At 41.9% G+C, this 23,161-nt stretch overlaps 1 protein-coding gene across 4 annotated transcripts in view; it reads right to left on the bottom strand.

Annotated features, from left to right (window-relative positions):
* The window catches only part of LOC138615866 (voltage-dependent T-type calcium channel subunit alpha-1H-like), a 35,650-nt gene that overhangs the window by 10,602 nt on the left and 1,887 nt on the right, over window positions 1-23,161 (bottom strand). For 3 of the 4 annotated variants that reach the window (XM_069689737.1, XM_069689735.1, XM_069689738.1), the window contains 20 exons: window positions 22,082-22,241; window positions 19,225-19,537; window positions 19,005-19,097; window positions 18,339-18,918; window positions 15,322-15,698; window positions 12,804-12,955; window positions 12,167-12,352; window positions 11,768-11,885; window positions 11,074-11,229; window positions 10,241-10,328; window positions 8,632-8,822; window positions 6,797-7,102; window positions 6,212-6,312; window positions 5,693-5,816; window positions 4,370-4,438; window positions 3,998-4,182; window positions 3,777-3,903; window positions 2,370-2,495; window positions 2,188-2,277; window positions 1,558-1,750 (listed from right to left, as the gene is read on the bottom strand). In XM_069689737.1, the coding sequence (XP_069545838.1) occupies window positions 1,558-1,750; window positions 2,188-2,277; window positions 2,370-2,495; window positions 3,777-3,903; window positions 3,998-4,182; window positions 4,370-4,438; window positions 5,693-5,816; window positions 6,212-6,312; window positions 6,797-7,102; window positions 8,632-8,822; window positions 10,241-10,328; window positions 11,074-11,229; window positions 11,768-11,885; window positions 12,167-12,352; window positions 12,804-12,955; window positions 15,322-15,698; window positions 18,339-18,918; window positions 19,005-19,097; window positions 19,225-19,537; window positions 22,082-22,241 (3,735 nt within the window). The remainder of the gene's footprint in view (window positions 1-1,557; window positions 1,751-2,187; window positions 2,278-2,369; window positions 2,496-3,776; window positions 3,904-3,997; window positions 4,183-4,369; window positions 4,439-5,692; window positions 5,817-6,211; window positions 6,313-6,796; window positions 7,103-8,631; window positions 8,823-10,240; window positions 10,329-11,073; window positions 11,230-11,767; window positions 11,886-12,166; window positions 12,353-12,803; window positions 12,956-15,321; window positions 15,699-18,338; window positions 18,919-19,004; window positions 19,098-19,224; window positions 19,538-22,081; window positions 22,242-23,161) is intronic. The other variant, XM_069689736.1, reaches the window with a different exon arrangement.

The raw sequence follows: 23,161 nt of genomic DNA, 5'->3' as shown, positions 1-23,161 counted from the left end.
ACTCTGCTGTGTGTGTGTGCGTGTGTGTGTGTGTGTGTGTGTGTGTGTGTGTGTGTGTGTGTGTCCAGAATGTACAGACTAAAAGTGCCACCTCAGGAATTCGATCCTATCCATCAAACACACACACACACACTCTCTGTGGCACCTCAAGGTGTCTTTGGGCAGAAACCCTCAGTGTCTGCTGCCAGGCAGTTAACTGACGAAGAGGGAACTGAATGACTACGAAGAGGAAAGCACTACTAGAGATTACACTGCAGAGAGAGAGAAGGACAGTGACATCATCAGTTTGTGGAGCAACAGAAAGAGAAACAACAGTGTGTGTACTGTAGTGTTGAGTAAAGGTGTCAGAGCATAATATGGGCAGAAATTATGCATGTGCTTATACAGAATATATGTGGGGGAAAAAAGGTTTTGCATGTGTTATATTACATCTACACCATATGGCCAAAACTATGTGGATGTGCCCGCCTCGTGTGTGCTTGCATGGGTTGGGGTCAAGCCTTTTAGTTCAAATTTAGAGTTATCTTAATGCTCCAGCAAATAATATTACAGAAAATACTCATGTGATCACATGTATGGCACATGTTGCAGCATATGATAACTAAATATGTGGAAAGGTTTTCACATGAGAACCTACATGGGCTTCACACGTTCACATATTCCAAAGCCACATGTTTCACAGGTGCACAATCACGTGATCACATGAGCTTTTGCAAGTTTTTTCTGGAATGGTTGGAGCACCAGTTTCAGCAGAATAATACCCCCATGCACACCATGCTTGGTTGGAACAACTTGACTGTCCTGCTTTGGAGCCATGCCCTCAACCTCATCCAAACACTTTGGGCCAGGTGGTACCACCCAACATCAACAGTTTTTAGTCCGTTCTTCAGCAGCCATGTTTCCGGTGCTGATTAGGGTATTTTTTTTTTGGATGTAATCTACTCATGTAGCGCTCAGACACTGTAACATTTCTTCACTGAGCTCCACCAACCAGCTGAATAAGCTTCTTTTATGTGAACAATAACAAATTGATACGCAACACACACAAACTCACCCAGTAGCGACCCGATAGCTCACGAGCTTCTGGTTGGAGACCACCTGATTTAAAGTCAATTATTAACCAATATAGGAATTCATGCAATTTCACGTTGACATATTAACTGCTCCAACCCCAATAGACCTGACAAGATAGCGGCGCAGAGAAAAGAGCCACACATAAACCACAAAAGACCTGTCCTGTGTTCAGTGTACACTGACAGACCAGTTACAAGGGAGGCTGATCGTCCCTGACACTGGGAATAATGCTTTTGTGGCTGAAAGGAGGTAAATACCAGCAGTCAGGATCCAATCTCTTGTGGAAAACCTTTCTAATCGAGTGCAGGCGGTTCTAGCAGCATATAAATGCAAATGTATTTGGAATGACATGTTCAGTATGAGTGTATTTTTCAGGGGTCCATATAGTTTTGGCCATAAAATGTAAGTGTTACCCCCCCCCCCCGCCACACACACACACACACACACACACACCACCACCACCTTCCCCTCATGCTCTCTCACTTCTCCTCCTCTTCTCCAACCGTCTCTGTCGTTTCTCCTCCCTCAGCCGTGCCTCCTCCTCCTCCTGCTGCTGGCGACACTTGTGAAAGTTTTCCACCACCACGCCCACAAACATGTTGAGCACAAAGAAGCTGACGATGAGGAGGAAAGAGATGAAGAACAACAGCATCCAAGGGTTGTTGTTTCTTATTGGCTGCAGTAAGAGGCAGAGAGAGAATGTAGAAGAGATGATAGGAGGCAGCACGGGGATAAAAAAAGAAAAAACAAGAGGACCAAAAGAGTGACGATAGAGGATGAGGAGGGGTGGAGAGGAAGAAAAGGAGAGAGCATAAACAAGAAGACAATGTAAGTCCTGAGTCAGCAGTGGAACTGCCAGCACTGTCAACTCACATCTATTTATCCATCTGCCTTTTTTCCTTCCATAAACCTCCCCCATCTCTTCTAAAATATTTTCCCTCTCATTCAAACAAAGCCGATGAAATGTGCGTCAGACACAAAACAGAACAAAAACACAACATAACACAACATAAACTGGCTGAATGGTTTCTATGTCTCCCTGATAATTTATTATTTTCTTCCAACACCCTCCTTTTCTTTTTTCACACCATGTGGGACTGAGCATTTCCTCACCTGCTGGTCCACACCAACAGCATCCAGGCCGTCATACATGATGCTGACCCAGCCATCTTTACACGACAGCACGAAGAGTGACATCAGCGCCTGCAAGAGTGAGAAGCATAGAAATGAGCTCAGTGCTACCAATCAGATGTAAGAGCAGATGTCAGTCCGAGATGTGTGGGAGAGAGACAAACCTGTCCCAGGTTGTCAAAGTTGTATTTCCGTCGAGCCCAGCGGTAACCCTCCTGCAGACAGTGACTTTTATTGGTGATGTTACTCACATTGAGCCCCTCGCAGTGGAAGAATTTCCCTTTGAACAGCTGCACACAAACAGACAGATGTGCACGCAGTTGAAAACATGAGAGAGCACTGTAACCTCAAGGTAATAAAAAAAATTAAAAAATTAAATTTTTTTTAAAAAAAAAGCCTCATGAAGTGGAGATAAGACTGTTGTATTGATGTACTGTAAATTACTCTATGAGTGCCTACAGGCCTACTTTATATACCAAGTACCATCTACTCCAGTCTGCTTTACATTCATTACAAACACAAACACACTCCATCATGGAGTGTTCTTATTACAGGATAATCCAGTGGCGATGTGTTTTTGAGAACTGCAGTGTATTCCTCTGTGTTAATATTAGCTTCAGCATTTATCAAGCATTATTTCCTGTAAAAGCATTAAATCTGAATATCTAGCAGGAATTTGAAAAAATAGAAATTAGCTCAAAGAGGGGGAGAGCTTTCCGAATTGACCGGCTTTTAGCACAAAAAACACCCCTGAAATAAAAAACCTTGCACCTTGTTGTTTTTAAACCTATTCATTAGCTCACCTTAAAATGAAGCAATGCGCATGTGACATATTAGCACTTCAACCAAAGAGCAAATATCCCTTCTAGATTCCTTACTTTAAAGGATTTTTGGAGCATTTTAAGGCCTGAAGAAGTAAAACCATCGAGTATTTTTTTTATTAGGAGTAACAAAGTAAACATCTATCATATGTACAGTTATATTATAAGAACCTTTAATGATTAGGGACTTCTCAGATTGATCTCTGGACCTCATGAAAGGCCCTAGCCCCTAAATTGGTAACCACTGTGTTCTTTTTGATTGTCCCTTTTATAGTTTGTTATTTTAAGTTTACAGGTTTGTTTTGAGTCTTAACAAAAGGGCCAATGGCCTGAAATGAATAAATAACCATTTGTATTCATTAATTAAATTCATTATAGAAAAATCTAGGTGAAAATCCGATTTGAAAAATACTTCCTCAGCACAATCCCTCTGTAGAACCATTGTTTTTTTTAATTACTTCCAGGGACTCTGCTGCATAATCAGCAGCTCATTTGCATTTCCTCCCAATTTTTCTCTTCACCTTTGATTACCTGAAGCATTTTCTGAACTGTGCCACATTTATTTCAAACTACTGTGATCAGTGGCTTCTTGAGGCAGAAAACACAACAAGCTTTGGATGTTTGGGTTCATAAAGTAGAGATGAAAATGAATTAACTGCGTATTATTCGATGAGACTCAGAATTTTTTTTTTTAATGCAGCTTATCATCAACCTACAGACGATGAACTGAGAATATATAGAAATGTTTACCTGGACTCCCAGAATTCCAAACACAATGAAAAAAGCACAGCAGATGAGAACAATATTCCCAATCGGTCTGAGAGATGTGATCAGAGTCTCGACCACCAGTTTGAGACCCGGAGCCCGACTTATCACCCTGCAACACACACACACAGTCACACACAAGTTAAACATGTACTCCTGATGATTTCAGGAGAGAAAGCACAAGAGGAGATCTCCTGCCCTCCCACCTGAGCGGTCGCAGTGTGCGGAGCAGACGCAGGACCCGGAGGATGCCTAAGATTCGATTGCCGCCTGCTGACGCGATGGAGACCAGGATGTCCACCAGCGACACAAACACCAGCAGTCCGTCTAAGATGTTCCAGCTGCTCTGCAGGTACACACCGTTTCCAAAGTACAGGCCCATAGCTGCCACCTTATCACACACAAAGCGAACAGTACAGAAACACACAGCAAAAATTACTGAAATAATAAAATAATATGAGGTGTAAAATGAGACGGACGGCCGTACTGACGCCCTCCCAGCAAGAAAATTGCCTTTTTACAAGTAAGATGAAAAAATTACTTTGTAGTCGAGTGCTTCTTTCAAATAAACATGTTACCTTGATCATCATTTCGCTCACGAAGATCACAGTGAAGATGTAATTGGACACACTTAGAAACACCCGCTCCTGCCACACACACACAGACACACACACACACACACACACACATGTTAGAGAGTGCACAGACAAATACAAAGAAGCACCTTTATGAATTTAAAAGCTTTGCATCCCAGTGGCTTTATCTCAGATTCTGTACTCATACTCAATAACTGCAACATGATACATAATCAGCTGTAAGAAAAATCCATTGACACTGTAGCAGAGACATAATTAATACATACAGGGAATAACATTGTTTTCTTACAGTGACTCCTGAATCTGCTCTCATCATCAGCTGTAAACACGAGCTCTGCTGTGGTCATCAGCCCGTGTGTGTGAGTGTGTGTCTCTGCGTCTGTGTGTGTGAGTAAATGTCTACGATTGTACATGATTTTATATCCTGGCGTGTACTTAAACCTAAATACACACAAACCCATGGGGACATGTGTCACTGTGGGGACAAAAATCCAGGTCTCCGGGGGGTAGCGTCTGCTCTCTGAGGGTTAAGACTTGGTTTGAGGATTAAAGTTAGAATTATAATTAGGTTTAGGTTTAGGTTATGGTCAGGGTTAAGGTTCAGCACTTAGTTGTGATCATTAAGGCTGGGGTGAGGGACTAGGGAATGCATTATGTCAATGAAAATCCCAGTGAGGATAGTGAAGCAAGTTTGTGTGTGTTTTTGTGAGAGAGACAGTTTTAGTACTTCCATGTTTGTGAGGATCGACTCACTTCTTTAAAGAGCTGTTTAACCCTCGTGTTGTCCTTTGGTCAAAATGACCCACAGCTGTGTTCAACAAAGTTCTATTTTATTTCTATATTTTTATATTTTTTGGGATCATTGGTCATCATTCTTTAAAGAAACCCTCACAGCCTCCTTGTCACCGATGATCCCAAAAAATATGAAAATAAAATAGAACTTGGTTGAACACAGCTGCGGGTTATTTTGACCCAAGGACAACATGAGGGTTAAGTTTTAGCCTCAATATTAGGGTTAGTAGGAGATTTTTTTTTTTTTATTTTTTTTTTATAGAACTTATCAAATACAGTGCTTTAAATATAAAAATTTAAATTCATTAAAGCAACAGTTATAAACACAATGAAGACAGAAATGATATCAGTAAAATAGTATCCAATAGTCCAGACAATGAATAGAGTTTAAGTACAAGGTTGGGTTTTAGACGTGTTGTTGTGATGTTTCTCAGGAATTTATTATGTCCCTTTGAGTCCTCACAAGTATAGACAACAAACATACAAATGTGTGTGTTTGCGAGTGTGTACTACCATGCTGTTGGACTGTATGTCTGGTCTCTCCAGTGCAATGGTGATGCAATTAAGGAAGATGAAAAGGAGGACGACATGATCAAACATCTTGTGACCTATGACCCTCTGACACCACATCCTGAACCTGAAGGGAGACACAACGAGACACAAGAGCATCAGCAGCTACTCCTCTGCCTCTTACATATGACACACTAGCTGAATCATTTCCATCACTGCATTTGTCTACATAATGGGAATGGATGTGTTCACTTGGCCAGCTTTAATTGATAAAATGGAAAATTGCAATACAAAGCCTTCGCTGTTAGCTTCACACTTTGACTGTGAATTTTCACACATGCTGTGGCCTAAGCCACCGAGACCGCTCAGGAGAGCATCAGGGGCTTTATACATGTGTGTGTGTGTGTGTGTGTGTGTGTGTGTGTGTGTGTGTGTGTGTGTGTGTGTGTGTGTGTGTGTGTGTGTGTGTGTGTGTGTGTGTGTGTGTGTGTGTGTGTGTGTGTCTGTGCTGGGTGTATTTACCGGTTGTGTGGAGCGAACAGATAGAGGGACCACTCTTCATGCTCCAGGCACCACTGAGGCTCATATGGCTCCAGCATCTTCTTCAGCTTCTTACATAAACTCTGCAAGTAACACACACACAAACACACATCAGTGCATGAAAAAAATGTGCACTTTTGAATGCTTGAATACACAATTAAGTGATGCTGTTGGTCCATTTCCTATATCATAATGTACACCCATTAAATACACACAATCACGCCATGCTTATGTTCAGAGTGATTAAAAGTGATTTTATTTTGTAGTGACCATGTGGTATCGGAACATCCAACATTGTTCCCAGTCTTCCCTCCACCCTGCTCGTGATTGAAATTCAGCTGATTAAATATTTTCTAAGTTACATAAGTGTCTACGGTCACCCAGGATGGGATTTATGCCTTTGCTGGATAATTAGCAGCGTCTTTTGAACTTTTGAACATGACGAAACGAGCTCTTTTATTAGCTTGTTTGATCTAGAAATAACAGCTGCAGAACACCATCAAAATGCCTCCGACACGTGACTTTTACATGAGCTGCCTAAACTATTAAAAACAAGTAAGTATTCACCTCCTTAATCTCTTCCTCCTCTTGATCGCCATCGTAATGTGCCGTCGGGGGCGCGTCGTCGTAGCCGTGGTCTGGGAGGTGAAAGGTGGTGCCGTTGCAGTCGGGCGAGTGCAGCATGGGCACCTGCAGGTAGTCGGGCTGATCCAGAGACTGCTCCCTGCTGCTGCAGCTGGTGTGAGCGTCGGACAGCAGGGACTCCATCTCTCCTGACTGGCTCTTCCTGTAGAGGCTGGGGGCCCGACCGATGCTGGTCCAGCTGGAGCGACGGCTCTCTGGCCCGTTGTCCCACAGAGACTGTGGAGACAACTTTGAACAACAGGTAACGCCCGGTTGGATTTCTGACTGATCTCTCAAGTGAAAATAACAATTTAATTCTTCGCAGAATAAAGCTGAAGAGGTTTTGGCTGATAGCAGATCGGTGGAGCAATGTTTTCATGAGGGGGTTCCTGTTTAGTTTGCATCAGGCTCTACCAACCTGCACATGAAGATGACCTGAGGCAAAAGACCAGGGGTTAAGATTTCCTTCCCACTGATGAAAATCGAAGAACGATTCTTAAAGTTTTCCCTTAAAGTTAAGAGTAGATCCTTGCGGCAAAAGCTGTTCACAAAGCAGTTCAGCACTTAAGAGAGCTCCTCAGGTTAAAAATTGTTTGGAGCTGTGAGGAGGACTTTTAAGAGACCTAAGAATTTCTAAGCAGAGGAGAAAATTGCGGGGAAAAAACAACGTAAGAGAAACATTCTTCAAATACTGAATGACAAAGAGTTAATGAAACACTATGTTCATGGTCGATCTCATATCTCCCACTCAACGCGATAAAACAATAACACCACATATTTTGCAGCTGGAAAAATGCAACAGTGCAGCAGTGATGACTCAGGTCTGTCGCAACCTTCAACAACAGCGTGATCACAAACAAAAACAGAGTTGTCAGTCATATTGGGACGCAGTTTATCTAATTTCCACTGGGTGGCTGGATGGCACTGTCCATTCTGTGCCCTTTATCATAGTGCTTTTTTCTTTTTTTTTAGATTAATCAGTCACACCTTTTAAAAGGATGTGTCATACGTAGCAACAGGTTCAGCCAGACCTCCTCACTGAGAGAAACGTTTCTGTAAAAAGTTTCCCTGCTAAATGTTTTAAGGCTAAGTTAGGAGATCTTTGAGAGGATTATAAGAATGTTTGCAAACACGCCCACTGATTAACTTGAAGGTGATATGCCATAGTTTGGGCCGAGCCAAATCCTGTGTTGGGTCTGGTCTCGGTTACAAGGATGAGTAGTGAATATTGATGACCAATAGTTTTGGTTGTTCTCTAAAAATTAGCTAACTTTTGGACATCTGGAAACATCTCATCAGTTATTAGCTAAGCGATAAAAAGATTTTGCTTAAAAACAAGGACAGCTAAAACTGGCATTTATCTCAAATAGAAGTAATTTGTATGAATAAAAAAATTTGACTGATCATCAGCTAGTGGTAGCCAAAACAACGCTGGTTAAAAAATATTTGTCTTTGCAAATGTTTTATGAGGAATACATTCAGGTAATTGGTTCGGTCTACAGAAAACACATGAATGAAAACAAATAAAACTCTGCAGGGTACCTTTCACAGAAGGTCATGGAAATGTTGTTTTCTCATTTGGCTATTGCAACTCTGTTTTTATTACTTCAACTTGTGCAAAACAAACACAATTCCCTGGTTGCAGGATTTAGAATGGGATCTTTCTGATCTCAAAACTAGGGTCAGTTTTTATTTATTTTTTATATTCTCTGACTGTTTCTGTAAATCAACTTTATTACTGATAGGTAGTTATGTGAAGGCGTGTGCCCCAGACTCACCGGTGACCTCTGTTCAAGGCTGTGGATGTCCATGGAAGCAGCACTCGCCCGGCGTGACTGGCTGGAGTTGATGTTGGGCGTGGCTGCAGTGTGGGTGATGATGGGCAGAGGTGGAGGAGGGGGTTGAGGCATGGAGGCTTTTGGGTTCAGGAGACCATTGGGGCTCAGCATCATGGCCTGGATCTTCAGCTCTGCATGCACACACAGAACCATTTTTGTCAAAAGATAATTCCTGTTTCTTAAAATTTGGGATTGTAAGTATTTTACCAGTTTTGGCCATCAGTTTTTATTGGCTTTGATCAGGGCTGCAGCTCTCATTAATGACAAAGAGGTAATGTTTTAATCTGGGGATTTAAGGATGTGTTAAAATGTTGTGATTTAAGAATACATTGTGTGAAATTTTAAAGGTCGGATGACAGTGTTTTTCGACTAAATTATTAATTAATTAATCGAAAATGGGAAATTTTCAAGCCAAGAAAAACTGGAAAATACATGAATAAATAAAACAGTTAGATGAACAACAGTATATATTTCTGGCAGAGTCGAGAACAAACAGCTTTTAGATTTCCGTTATTAGAGAACCTTTAAGACAGGCAGCTGTTTTTAAATGATTCAAGAATTGTATGAATGAATAAAAAAATAAAAAAATGTATCCAAATTAACAGAACATTTCACAGAAATTTAGGGACCCTTTGCAATTGTTGGAGGTTGGGAGAGTCAGCTTGATCTGATCTCTAAACAGGGAAACTGTTCTTTGTGCAACCACATCAAGTTACAGGTCAAAGTTAACACAGGAAAATGGTTCCTGACAAACTGTTCAGATAGCACTTTCACCGTTCGTGTTTGTTCTCTCTTTAAAATAGGTTTGGTTGAAGGTACAATATGTAACCTGTTTAGTTGAACCCTCTAAACACCAAGCAGTTTCTGGGTGTTTTTTTGCTTCTGTCACATTTTTTGCACTGCACCAGGAAGTCATTGAAACAGCACAACTATATACATGTTTACATTTTTACATTTTCTACAAACCTCTCCTCTCTGCTCTCTGCTCCAGGCTGCAGTTCTGTCGAAAATTTGCTGAATTTTTGTCACATCATTTAAGTCTTTCAGTTCTATTTAGGAGCGCAGACTTGTTTTGTTTTTGAAGAATCTAAATTATACAAACACTTTATTTTTGGCAAAATTTTGAATGTGATTAATGAGTGATTTTAAGTTTTATACTTAGATTTGGTTATTTTTTTCCCTGCTAGAAACATTTGGTGCACATGATTATTTCAAGTACAGTGTCTGGCTTTGATTAATGGGGAATTTTTGGCAATTTCAAAACATGCCTTTCATCCCTGAGGACAGGATGGATGCTACAGTGACTCCCTATTGTCTCTTAACATGCAAAGTACAAAGACAGGACTTGGTTTTTATAGATGCATCTGCAAATTGCAGGTTTGTTTCAACTAGTATGATGAAGTCACTTGTTGTATTTCTACCTGACTGTGTTGTGGCTATGAAAAAAAACTACAAAATTGTGACCCACGTTGTAAAAAACAAAATGATCCTTTAAAGTGATCGTGGGTGAGATTGCATTTTCATGCCCAGCTGATATACGAGTTTGTACCTGCAGCGTACAGCTCTTTCAACTTCTCCTCATCCTCGTAACTGAGCGATTGTCTCTCGTCATCGGCTTCAGATCTGTTGGCATCACCCTGAAAACCCACACGCACAAACACACACAGAGGACCGGGATCACCACTATCATCATAATCTTTATCATCACCCTCCTCCTCTCACTGTCTGTTGACTGGTGTAAAAGTGAAAAACATGAGCAAGTCGAGAGGGGGAGACTGAGAGACAAAGAGCGGGCGGAGGGAATCTCCAGCGTTCTCTAGTTGAGTTATGTGCATGGCTTTGGCAGCGATCTCCTGTAGTCACGCCAATAAAGCTTTACTGAATTTAATTAAAATTCACGCCAAAAAGATGGAAGCAGACGGCTTTGGCAAAGGGTATCTGTGTATGTGTGTGTGTGTGAATGTGTGTGTGTGTGTGTGTGACAGAGAGAGAGAGCAAGTGTTCTCTGATGCTGGAGATAAAAGATGAAAACTAAACAACAAAAGCTCACCAGCTGTGAATGGCAGGCGATATCAAACACATCCCTACCCCGGAGAGTATTTTGTGTATGTGTGTGTATGTGTGTGTCTGTCAGCGAGAAAGAAAGATAGAGGAAGAGAGAAAAAGGAGATGTGGAAAGTGCAATAGAGGAAGAGAGGACAACTGAGAGAAAAGAGTGATGGATAAAGAGAGCAAGAGGAGACACCACCACACAGGCAGGATGGTGGAGATTATTCTCTTGTAGGCAGCTTTGCTATCATCCGCACAACAGAGCTCAATTAGTCTCATTGTCTCTGCCTTGTTCGCTAAGTAGCTCAAGTAAAAATGCATCTTTGCCCTTACTTCAGCTTGAAAGCCTTCGACCAAAATGGCTACAAGCAAGTTGAAGAGGACGTAGTTGCCGAAGGTCATGAGGGCGACAAAGTAGAGGGCGGCCAACGGCGAGGTGGAGGCCATCCCGTTATAGAGCACTGCGTTCCAGTCCTCCTGAGTGAGGATCTGCACATTAGAAGAGATGTGAGAGAGGGGTGATTGAAGTCAAACTATGCGTGGAGATAACAAACACACACTTTCAAACACAAAAGGACCTGAAATGTAGCTTACATTGCTGGTAGGTGTTCTAAGCATAATAAGAGGAACACCTCTGTATTCTCCTTTTAATATCTCTTTGTCAGATGAACAGTAATGGTGCTCATCAGTGTAAATGAGCTCCTGCGGAGTGTGTGTTTCATTACTCTCGCTCCCCCTCTGCTTGTGAAGCAAATCTTACCTGCCCACTGGGAGAGTTTTTATATTTTGTTGAAAAACCGAGCGTGAGCACCCCCAAATTGGAGCAAATGAAATAAAGGCGAGGATCGACAGAGCTGGTGACAGCAGCAGCTGCCGCTTAACCCTCATCCCTGTTCGCTTTTAAAATGGTAATTTTTCAATGGGGAAATTCCCCTTCATCAAACATTGTGGATCTGTTTGTGTATTTGTGTGCTTTTTATGTTTTCATGTGTGTGAAAGAGAGTGTGTGTCAGTGTGTTTGTCTAACCTGAAAGACCGTGACAGTCGCCCAGAGCAGAGAGTCAAAGTTTTTCCTGTCAGGCAAAGTGTCTCCACTGTCTTGTTGCAAACCAAATTTACAGCCAAACAGATGCATCCCCAAGATACTGCAATACACACACACACACACACACACACACACGATGAGAAAATACTTTCATTACATGGTAATTTAATATGGATACAGTAATGCCGCCTGCGTGAATAACTGTGTTTGTGTAAAAGGTAGTAATACATGTGGTAAAATGAGCAATAGCTGAGGAAGAAAAAGGTCAGGAGAGGTCGGGACTTTTGAAAGAGAATAATCAGTATTATCAAAGCTAGAAAGAAACTGAGAAAACATTTTGGCTTGTGAGTCTCATCACCTACACAAGAAGAAATAAGATACCTGAATATGAATATAAAGAGCATCAGCAACATGCTGAACGTAGCCACGTTGTCCATGGTCTTCACCAGCACCACCAGCTGCCTCCTCAGGGCAGGAAGGAACCGGACCAGCTTCAAAACTCTCAGCAGACGGAAGGTACGCAGCACCGACAAGCCTCCCTCAGCCTCACCCGCAATCTCCCACACACTGAAGCACATACAGATGACATGAAAATATTAACCCACAGTTCAAATTCACCTTAATATCTGCTTAATAAATCGTTTTAAGTTGCTGCAACTCTTTTGAAGTCAGCGTTAGTATCGCCCACAAAAAACCTTGGAAATCTTGGGGGAAGCGTGTGATTCTTTTTCAAGTGACATGTGGCAGCTGAACAGATGAAATGGGCCAGTGCTGTTTACAGTTCACCGGCCATTAAAGAAAGCAAGAGCGGTGTGGATTGGCACAGTAAACAAGCAATGCTTTTAAACACAGATGCATAATTTAACTTGTAGTACTACATAATGGAGGGCAGCCGCTTGGCCCTGCTGCCAGAGCCAGCGTCAGTGTGACAGTTTGGGAGATCTGACTCCAGAGCTGCGTCGCAACGGTCACAAGACTCGAGCTCACGGACAGAGAGTCCCTCCACCTGGAACCCCACCTGATGATGACGATGATGCTGTCAAAGCCGTTGTAAGGGTTCTTGATGTAGCCGAAAAGCCCGAGAGCCATGAGCTTCAGCAGCATCTCCAGACCGAAGAGACTGGTGAACACCATGTTACTGATCTCCAAAATATCTGTCAGCTCCTGCGGCTGAGGAGTGGGAAGCGTTTGTGGGGAGGAAAGAGGGAGAGATTGATGTACGGAGACGGACAGGCACAGAGAAATGAATAAACAAACAGACAGACAGTCAGTGTGGAGCGCAGCACACTCAGCATGTTAGGAATTTCTGATATAAGATCTCAGTGAGGGTCTATGTGGACTGAAGTTCACCAGGTTTTTACCCACATTTTTTTTTAGAGTGGACTGAGATAATATATTTCTACTATTAATATTATTGATATTACCCAAAGCAGTAAAGCAGTAAAGGTTTGTAACATGGGGGGACTGCACAGCTTTTATGTCATTGATTCAACTATTAATTCTAAATTAAATGAAAGAGAGCTGGAATATATAGTTGAAGTTGAACCACGAGTGAACTTTCAACAGGATAATGATCCTAAACACCCCAGGAATACCACCAAGGAATTAAAAAGAACAAATAGATGGTTAATAAACAGCCATAACAAATACCAATTATTTGTTTTGGGGGATTTGAAATAAGCAGTAAACGCACCTTTAAACTGAAGGTGTTTTGCATGGAAGAGTGGTCAAAAATTCCAGCAAGCTGCTGTAAGAGACTGGTGGACAACTACAAGAAGTTGTTTCTACTGAAGGAGCTTTTGATGCCAAGGGTGTACTTCCATTTTCCACAGAAGAATAATACATTTGTTGATATTTTTGTAGAATTAATCATTTAAAAAAGTCCCAATTATGTCACAAAAGCCAGCACTTTCCAATAGTATGGACTTATATCTTCACATGATTGTTCTCTTTAAAAGCTCAGTAAACATATCCAAATGCTTTTAAACATAATTTTGGATTAATAATAATTTTGTATGTCGTCTACACAAAAATGACACATTACTCTTGTTGGGATTATTTTCCCATCCCATCCATTATTTAGGTTTCACAAGAGGTCTCTAAAGGGAAATCCCACTGTACATTTCTTTGAGGGAATATCTTTGTTGATATTAATTCATAGCGCATAAAACATACACGAATAGAATATTTCCATATTTGGCCTAATAACAATAATTAATGATCATTTCAGTATTTTGTCACTTTCATCAAATGTTTAAATGACCTTTCTTAACCTTTCTGCATATTGGATTTTAACAGGGTCAGAAAAAAAACAAAAAAACTTTTTTATATTCATTATCATATGGTATTTTCCAGATACAGCACTGCGGTTTGCAGGACCCCAAACAATGAGGAAGTAAAGCCCCTGTCAAAAAAACACGAGAGTTAATATTATCCACACATGCTAATAACAAGTCGTCCGCTGTCTGCATAATCAAAGTGTAATGTTCTACCTCTGTGCCACAGAGCTGTTGCTGAACAAAAACTATGATAGTAAAAACACATGAAAGAAATCCATCATGGCAGTGGGTGACATTTCCTCACTACAGTGAACACAGCCGCTGTGGTTTATTTCTCTCAGCTCGTCAAACCAACAAAGCAGTGTAAACAAGCAACTGTGTCTCTGAGCATGCTCGATGACATCTGTCTGACACAGACATAACTCTCCAGAGATGAGAAAGTCTCTGAGTTGCTTCAGACTGAACTGCACTGGTCACGTTGATTGAAAGGATGAAATATGTCCCAATGAAATGCTATGGCTCTCGTGTGTATTTAATAGTTATTAAATGATAATATAGAGTTCTCTGGCACCGAGGAAAAATACATCAGGCTTCAGCGCCACATTCATCTGTTATTATAGTCATGCATATATCCCTACTGTTCATTTTAGTCTATGCAGGGAGGTTGTTGGTAATATTTTTTAAAAAGGATACAAAAAAAAGAAAAGGTCAGCCCTGGTCATTAAACATTAGCCATTCAATACGTTAAGCCCATCCAGACCTGTCATATTGTTCAGGAAATGGGCCAAATGCAATCTTCCCTCGTCTTCCACAATCTGTCCCTGCCTTTCAGCCAATCACAATGTCAGATCTGTCCTCCTCCTCCACCTCACTCCTCCACCCGCTTCTCTCGCTCTGCTCCATCTCCAGAGCCCTCTCTCTCTCTCTCTCTCTCTCTCTTTTCCCAGGGTCACGCTTTAATTAACACTTCAGGTCTTATGAGTTTCTCCATTTCCTGCTACATGCCTGCACACACCCACACGCAGTCTCACGTGCACTCACAGTCATACACCCACAGACACACACGCACCTCATGATCCCCATATGCCCGGCGCTGTAAGTGTTAATTGGAGGGTAAGTTTATTGACTCCACCACACACAGTGATTAGCACATAAATTTCCAATCAAACTTTAGTCACATCCAATCAGCGCGCGCACGACTGTGCACGTCCACACACGTACACGCAGCCTCTCACACCAGCACGCACGCAGACATACCTGCTCGTGGTACTCTATGCCCATCGACAGCGTGTTAATAAGGATGGCAATCATGATTCCTCTGCTGAAGTATCTGCTGCCAACAATAAGTTCCAGTTTAGTTTGTAGTCCCGCCCAGCAGCGCTCCCACAGCCTTTTCTTTGGCTCAGACACCTGTGCATCACCGAGGCAGGGGCTGCTACAGTGGCACGGGCTGTTACTACGACACGGGCTGTTGCCATGGCATGAGTTGCTGTACCCATGTTGCTGGTCTTGAGGCTGCTCGTTAACATTTTCGCTGTCACTAAGTTGGCTGTAGTAGATGCAGTACGGGCATACTGAGGACTCTCCAGGGACCTCACCTGGCAACGGTAGCGCTGGATGCGAAGCACACCCTCCTGCAGAGACATCAGAGAGGAGGTGATATAGACACGGGCCACATAGCCACATGAATCATACATCCACAGGGGCATTATTGCAGAAAGCTGATTCTGTATGTTGCATCCGTGTCGACATTCTGTCATATATTCTATGCTCAGTAAAGGAGAGGAAATTCTTTTCATTTCTGGGAGACAAAAATTCAATAACATGAAAACCACTGTGCAGTTGGGAAGCTTTTGTGCAGAGGGAGAGCTCTTTTATTAGAATGGGGATGTGTGTGTGTGTGTGTGTGTGTGTGTGTGTGTGTGTGTGTGTGTGTGTGTGTGTGTGTGTGTGTGTGTGTGTGTGTGTGTGTGTGTGTGTGTGTGTGTGTGTGTGTGTGTGTGTGTGTGTGTGTGTGTGTTTGGGGTGGTGGGGCTAAGATTTCAGCAGAATTCATTAGCGAGCCGTTCGGGAGGAATGCTCCAATGACATAACAACATACACTAATCTAGCACGAGCAGTGCACTTGTCATCACAATTACAACAAATTCATGTTTCACTGGAGACTGATATAGTAAATCCAATCTAGTCATTCTTTGGTGTGTGTCTATAGATAATGGGGCCGACAAGGACATTTTCAGCCGGCACATTTGCTAAAAAGGACTGCCTTGTCTCCATGTACAGAGGCTGTGGCCCCAGTGTATGTAACAGCAGTCATTTCTTATCACTTTTCTGTGTGGGGGAGACGCCCCCAGCTCCAATTAGTATGTAATACTGAATTGTATTCAGATTTGATATGTATTTTCTCTGTTACTTAACCAATTTTACAAATCAAGGTCAGTTTACTGAGCGCTACACAGCCTGTGAAAACAGCTGTAGAAAGTGTTGTGAAACACTGAGGGGCTTTGTTTGCTCTGAAAAAAAATATCCCCCGATGATGTCTGGATTATTGGGATTATATCAGTTTGGATTTTGAGATAACTGGGCTCTGGACTTTAAAAAGATGCATTGTGTTTTTGGGACATGACTCATGCTTGGAAAAAAGTCAGAATATCATTGGCCTCTGCTGCTTTCATTTTGACCGTATAATTTTGTTTCCTCCCGAGTGAGTCCCCCTAATTTAGAGCAATTTTATGAAGTACCCCTTTAAACCATCTTCTAAGCTCTTGTCTCCTAAAAGCTACGTGGTTTATCCAGGGTAACTTGACATTGTCTCAGACAAGACAAGCTGCTCTTGTTGTTTTTCTAAAGGTTTTTTTTATATATATATTTTTATAATGCTTTGAGTAACTCCTCAGCTGCACACAGTGCCACAACATAATGAAGAAAAAAACATTGTTTCACAAGTAAAAGGTTTTTCGATCAGTGGTGTTATCACACGTAATCCAAAGAACATAATGAAAGAATCTTCAATATCCTGTTGCAAGTAATTTTCATGAATATTTGCATCCTTTCTCTCCCCTGGGATTTCAGGGAAACAAACATGTTCGGCAGCACAGATGAAGAGATTGGATAAAAACAATAGGTTAGAGAGAAATGTTTTTGGTTAAATTGTCTGTCGACACTTTAACCTTTGGGCTTGAATAAGGCTTCACCTGACTGTTTCTCACAGTTTTCGCTGTGTCTGGAAACCCTGTTTTCATGAAGGTTTGCTCAGCCACTCTAAAGGGCGGACCGATTAGCGACCAGTGGGGGGTGACTAAGTGAGCTGGCGTTGAAATAGTTTCCACAATGGCAGAGGTGGTGGAGTTTCAGCACACATATAGTATAATGAGGTCAATGCTGATTGGTTAAAGGCTGCTTCAATAGTTTCAAAATTACCAGGTCTACGCCCATTAGCATGCAATGACTGGAAACAATCTTCAATGGAGCGTGGCCACATTCATCTATTCACACACTCACTATGGGTCTGGTCAAACGTGCTATGCTCTAATTTCTCATATTTCTTATATTTATTTCGTTTTTCTTACAAAGTATATTTTTCGAAACCATGTCGTTGTAAGCTGTAATGACATTTTCCTTATGTCTTAATCAGCATGATTATTATTGGAGTTTACAGTTGATGTGAATGTAAAGTGTAAAGAATATAAAGTTCTGCTGTAAGGACTTTAAATGTGTTAAGTGCCATGAAATAACCTGTGTTGTGATTTGGCGCTATATAAATAAAATTGAACTGAATTGAACGTGTGCTTCCCTTTCATTTGTTCCATACACTGTATCTCTTATTGTCCATCTTTGTAGTCCATGCATGCATTAGGATTACAACACCCTTAAAAAAAATAAATAAATAAAAATAAAAACAGCCTCTGGCAAGGGGAAGAAAAGTGTGCCCAGTTGATATCTCAAAATTTGGTCAAATAAATCTGAAGGGCTCTGCATGTTTAAATACTACTGAGTGGAAAATGTGCTTTTGTAATCTGGGTGAACCGGCTGCCAAAGATTAACAAAATAATTAATTGAAATAAAGCAAGCTTAGCCAAATCACTCCGACAAACACAAACAGAGGCACATTAAAGCTTTTATTTTCCCGTCAAAAGAGTCAACACTGCTAACGGTGCTAGAATGCAGGGGGCTAGTCTTTGACAAGGGGCTCAAAATGTGTGCCTCTGCCTCTAAAACCCTGGCCAGGGTGGGAGGTTGTAGTGATGAAAGCATTCACAAACTCACAAACTCACCATGCTCCAGCACCAGCTGCGGCAGTCTGTTGACGGTCTCCGTGGCAGCCGCCCTCTTTGGATCCTGGCCCTTTGCATCCTGGGGACTGTAGAGAGGAGCTATGAAGGGATAATTAAAACCGTTCCCCCCTTTACTGACAGCAGGCTCAGACTGAGGCTGAGGACGCTGGTGATGATGCTGCTGATGAAGATGATAAAGCTGATGTAGGTGTGACAAGTCATTGGGGGCGTGGCCTGAGTGCCGGTGGGCAAGTCCGTTCATCTCCCCAACTCCGCCCCCTCTGGCAGATCCACCACCTTGCTCTTTCTGGCACACACACATGCAGTGAAACTGTGTGCGTCTCTGGGCGTAGCAACGGCACAGTCGGCGCGACGCCTTACGGCCCAGGTGTGCCAGGTAGCGGATGATCTCCTCGTAGCAGCTTCCTGGTTGGCTGTAGCTGGCCAGCGTGGAAGCTGATTGGTGGAGCTGGCGGGCGTGCTGCTCCGACTTCATTAAGGCGTGTTCTCTCTGTTTCGTTTCAGAAAACTGGGTTGCTATGACGACCAGGCACAGGTTGATCATGAAGAAGGAGCCCACCTGGTCAGGATAACACACACGTAAATACACTGGCTGTAAAGCAACTTTTTATGTTTGAGTGCGTGCGTGTGTCTTTGGGTACTTACTATAATGAGGAAAATGAAGTATATGAAGTTGTAAAAGGAATGTGCATCCATGACATAGTACATGATGTCTACCCAACCCTCCAGAGTAATTACCTGAATGAAAACATGCATACAGACCAATGGCAATAAAAGTGGTGTGTAGTGCACATATCATCATAATTATTTATTAATAATAACAGATTGATGCATTCCTGTAAAAAACAATCCTGCAGATATTTACCTGAAAAATGGCAATCCATGCATATCCGATGTTATCAAAGTTAATAGCTCCTTTGTGTGGGTTAATTTCCCCAGCACGACACTGATTGTAATACTGGTACCAGTTCACACATGAGACTGGTTCATCTGCTCCTAGTGCCACTTCTGGATGGGCCTCCTCAGCACCCAGGAAGCAGGAAGTCCCGTCTACGCTGCGGCGAGGCACATCAGAGCACCGGAGCATCCCATTGTCTCTCTCCGTGGAGCAGATGAAGGGGTGTTCATCTGTACCATCGGGCCGATAAAAGCCATTCAGGAAGGAAATGTTATATTTCCTGGAGAAGATGGGTGAAAAGTGAATGAACAAATGTTTTGTTTTACTTTTTATATTACATGGTTAAAACAGAGCAGATAAATATGAATGAATCTAACAACGGAACATAAAACAGCTGTATGTTTCTTTATTGACTTTTAAAAAAATCCATGAAAAGACCAAAACCATGAAGGAAAAGATCTGTTCTCGGTACTTTCACAACTTCCCTGTGGCAGTCAGACTTAAGGCGACTTATTCACAAAAATTAAGGGCCTGTTGTTTTTAGAAAATGTTAGAAAACAGATATTTGGTGTCCTGGTGGATATTTATTAATTATGCATAGATGGCGTATGTAAAGGAACACTTCACTCATTGTGGCTCACTGATGTGTTATTTAATTTAATAAAATTAATTTCACACAGTGGAACCAAGGAATGAGCAATATTAGGCTGTGGCTACACAGATACAGTAATAGTTGTAAGTGGAACAACTCCAAAGCCTGAAGCTTTAATCGGGCCAAACATGGAACAGACTTGAAATACAGGGAGTGAATTTCTAGCACAAACTGAAGTGAAAGTTAGATGGATCAATCATTTTATTGATCTCTTGGTTCTGCTAAAGGTCTGTTTTCTAGAAAAAAGGAGAAAGCCGGTATGAAATACACAGGGGTGCTAAAGGAGGAAGTGAGGAAACAGAGAGAGAAATACAGATGAAGGGAAAATAATAAAAGAGTGGGAAGGTGCAGAGATAAACAATCAATCATCTGTGGTGTAGATAGGGGTCACAAGGGAGAGCTGCTGCCTCACTTCCTATTACAGAAGGTCATTTTGTTGTTTATGAGGCACAAAATACGAGAATTACCGCCTCGTGGTTGTTTGTCTCCGCCAACCAGTCGAGCTGCAGTTTACATCCATGTCTGTCTAGACTCATATAAAATATGTTCTGAGGACTTTGACCAATAAACTTGATTCTGATGGACACAAAGTTGTAGCTATAACAGTAGACGATCCTTTAAATATGGATGTTTCTATAAAGAAGCTACACATTTTCAAACAAGGATGCTTCACAAACTTCTTCGACCTGACTGCACAGAAGATCCAAACAATCAGCATTGTTTCAAGGTGGACACCCAAGATTAGTGGCACCAATTCAGTATCTGACCGAATGTGAAATATGGTCACAATCTCCCCCTCCGTTCCTGAGATATAGTGTTGAATATAGGACGGAAAGGTGTTTTTTTGGAAAATGTTATGATGAAGCTGACCTATGACCGTTTGGATACTAAAATGACATCACTTCATAACTTTTTACTATTAGACATTTGTGTGAAATGTTGTCATAATTAGCTCATTTATTCTTGATTTACTGCCACGAATATGTTTTGTGAGGTCATAGTGACCTTTGACCTCCAAAATGGTATCAGTTCATTCTTGAGTCCAAGTGAATGTTTGTGCCAAATTTGAAGAAATTTCTTCAAGGGATAGATATCTCATTCACAATAGGGGCCTGACATGAGGTTACAGTGAACTCGACCTTTAACCTTTGACCCCTCCCTCCTCCAACATCTAATCAGTTAATCTTGAAGTCCACGTACAAACCACGTGTCCAGGTTTGTGACAAATTTGAAGAAATTTCCTCAAAGGGTTTCTGAAATATTGAATTTACGAAAACAGGACGGACAGCTGGATAATCTGAAAACATAAATGTCTCCGGTCTTGGCTATCACCGCTGGAGAGGCATACAAATTCAAACTGCTAAACTGAGTAGAACGGTTAGTTTTGAGTAAAATGTTAGGCCGCTGTGAAGCAGGCATAACAATATCATATTGCTTTCCTTTATACAGCCGTTGTATAGGCGTAGTAAACCAGCTGTCCAGTCCAGAAAATTACTTGTTTAATTCCTTTTCATTTGGTTTAAAGCTGCTCTATAAAGGACGTTTCTTCTTATTAGTGGTATTTACTGTGTATTCGTGATAAAACCACTGATTGCTTGTATCTGCCTACTCCAAACAGGACAACAGTACACCACCACAGCACTGCCACCGATTATTATCTAAGTGGGTGAGATGAGCAGATGTGAGATCAGGAGGTAAGAATGATGTTATGTGATATTTTGTGACCACAGTGTGAACAAGTGAACGGGAGCGGTAGTGTGAGCAATGGTGTCACAGCATCGGTGATTGAGCATGACACCGGGGACGACGGCGTGAGGGAGAGAGCGGGAGCGACAGTGAAACTCGGAGGGTTTTCTGTGGAAGCAGCCACTAAGAGTCGACCTCCGAATAATGACACTCCAAATTAATTTAGCCCTCTTAATCCCTTGATGTGTGATTTCTGATGCCTAGAGGGTCCGGCATTGAGACACATTTACACATTTAGTACCTCCCAGACAGAGCTGATTAGAGAACAAACAACATCAGATGATCTGTGATATCAATCCCCACTTATAAATAATAGCTGGGTGAAGGAAGATAATCAGTTGTGAGCAAACTTTTGACACAGCGTTCCGAGTAATGAGGCCGGTACATCCCTTGTTGTGACATCTGGCTGTTACTGCGATAACTCACGTTATCACATCCTCTCCCATGAAACAGCGGTTCCTCAGTAGCCCCGCCCACAGTTGTACGCCAACAATGCCGAAGATGAAGAAGACAAAGAAGCACAACGCCAGCACGTTGCCCAGCATAGGAAGGGTGTCGAGCAGGAGGGTCACCAGGATACGCATACCTAACAAAACACACACACACACACATACAGTATAAATACCAAGACGTTACAGTCAGACAAGCAAAGATCTGCATTTGAACTGTAATTATTTGCTATTTAACTAATTGCTCTGCTTCAGTTCTGTGCAGAATACTTGCAGAGATTTCTCCGGTCTGGCCAACATTTCCTGTGACTTGCATTTTTGTAAGGTGTACTACTATTACACTGATAATTGGCCCCCACTCCACTCTCCTGTGGAGCACACATACAAAAACCTTCCCCCTTCCTGCTTCTAGACTTTTGGTTACTTCGAGCACACTCAAATTTAACAAGACCTCAGTCTGAGTTTTGTCAAGGTCACACGGTGCGGTAAAATAAACATAAAGTTGGCTGGCCAGTTTGTCCGGTGAGCTGTTAAGAACAACACAAGCATCTCAATGATTCCCATGACTTTGTTCAGCGTGCCCTGATTTGTTTACACAGGCATCCATCAAAATGAGAGCTGCGGTTGTTAACACATGCGTAGCTTTGGGAGGTTAAAGAAAGGAAGCAGAATTTAGAGTAGTCAGAGAGTGCAAGGACAGTGACACATTTGTCATTGTCTTGGCTGTGACTAACGAGGTTGCTGACTTTCAGCTGAGGGTTTTGCGTCATCAGATGCAGCAATTGCAGCTCTTTTTTATACATGGTCCAATTAATCGGGAGAGAAAGCTGATTGGGCAAGTTATCATAGTCTTGCACAGTCATCATATTTAATATTTTGTTCAGTCAGTGGCTTTCTGAAGTCTGCAATCCACAGACATCAGCAGATGTTTGGTATATGTCCTGCTGATGCTTTGCCAGGAACTGTACTGCAGCCATCTTCACTTCCTGCTTGTTTCAGGGCTTTTTGCCTTCAATCTGGTCTTCAGCACGTCAAACACAGAACCATTTTGGATTGC

This window comes from Brachyistius frenatus, unplaced genomic scaffold (assembly GCF_029030835.1).
Source record: "Brachyistius frenatus isolate BFR_SWC_R1_liver_20210118 unplaced genomic scaffold, ASM2903083v1 Contig_7, whole genome shotgun sequence".
In the NCBI taxonomy this organism is placed as follows: Eukaryota; Metazoa; Chordata; class Actinopteri; family Embiotocidae; genus Brachyistius; species Brachyistius frenatus.
The sequence above is the reverse complement of the archived record's forward strand: the minus strand, read 5'-3'. Positions and strand labels throughout refer to the sequence as shown.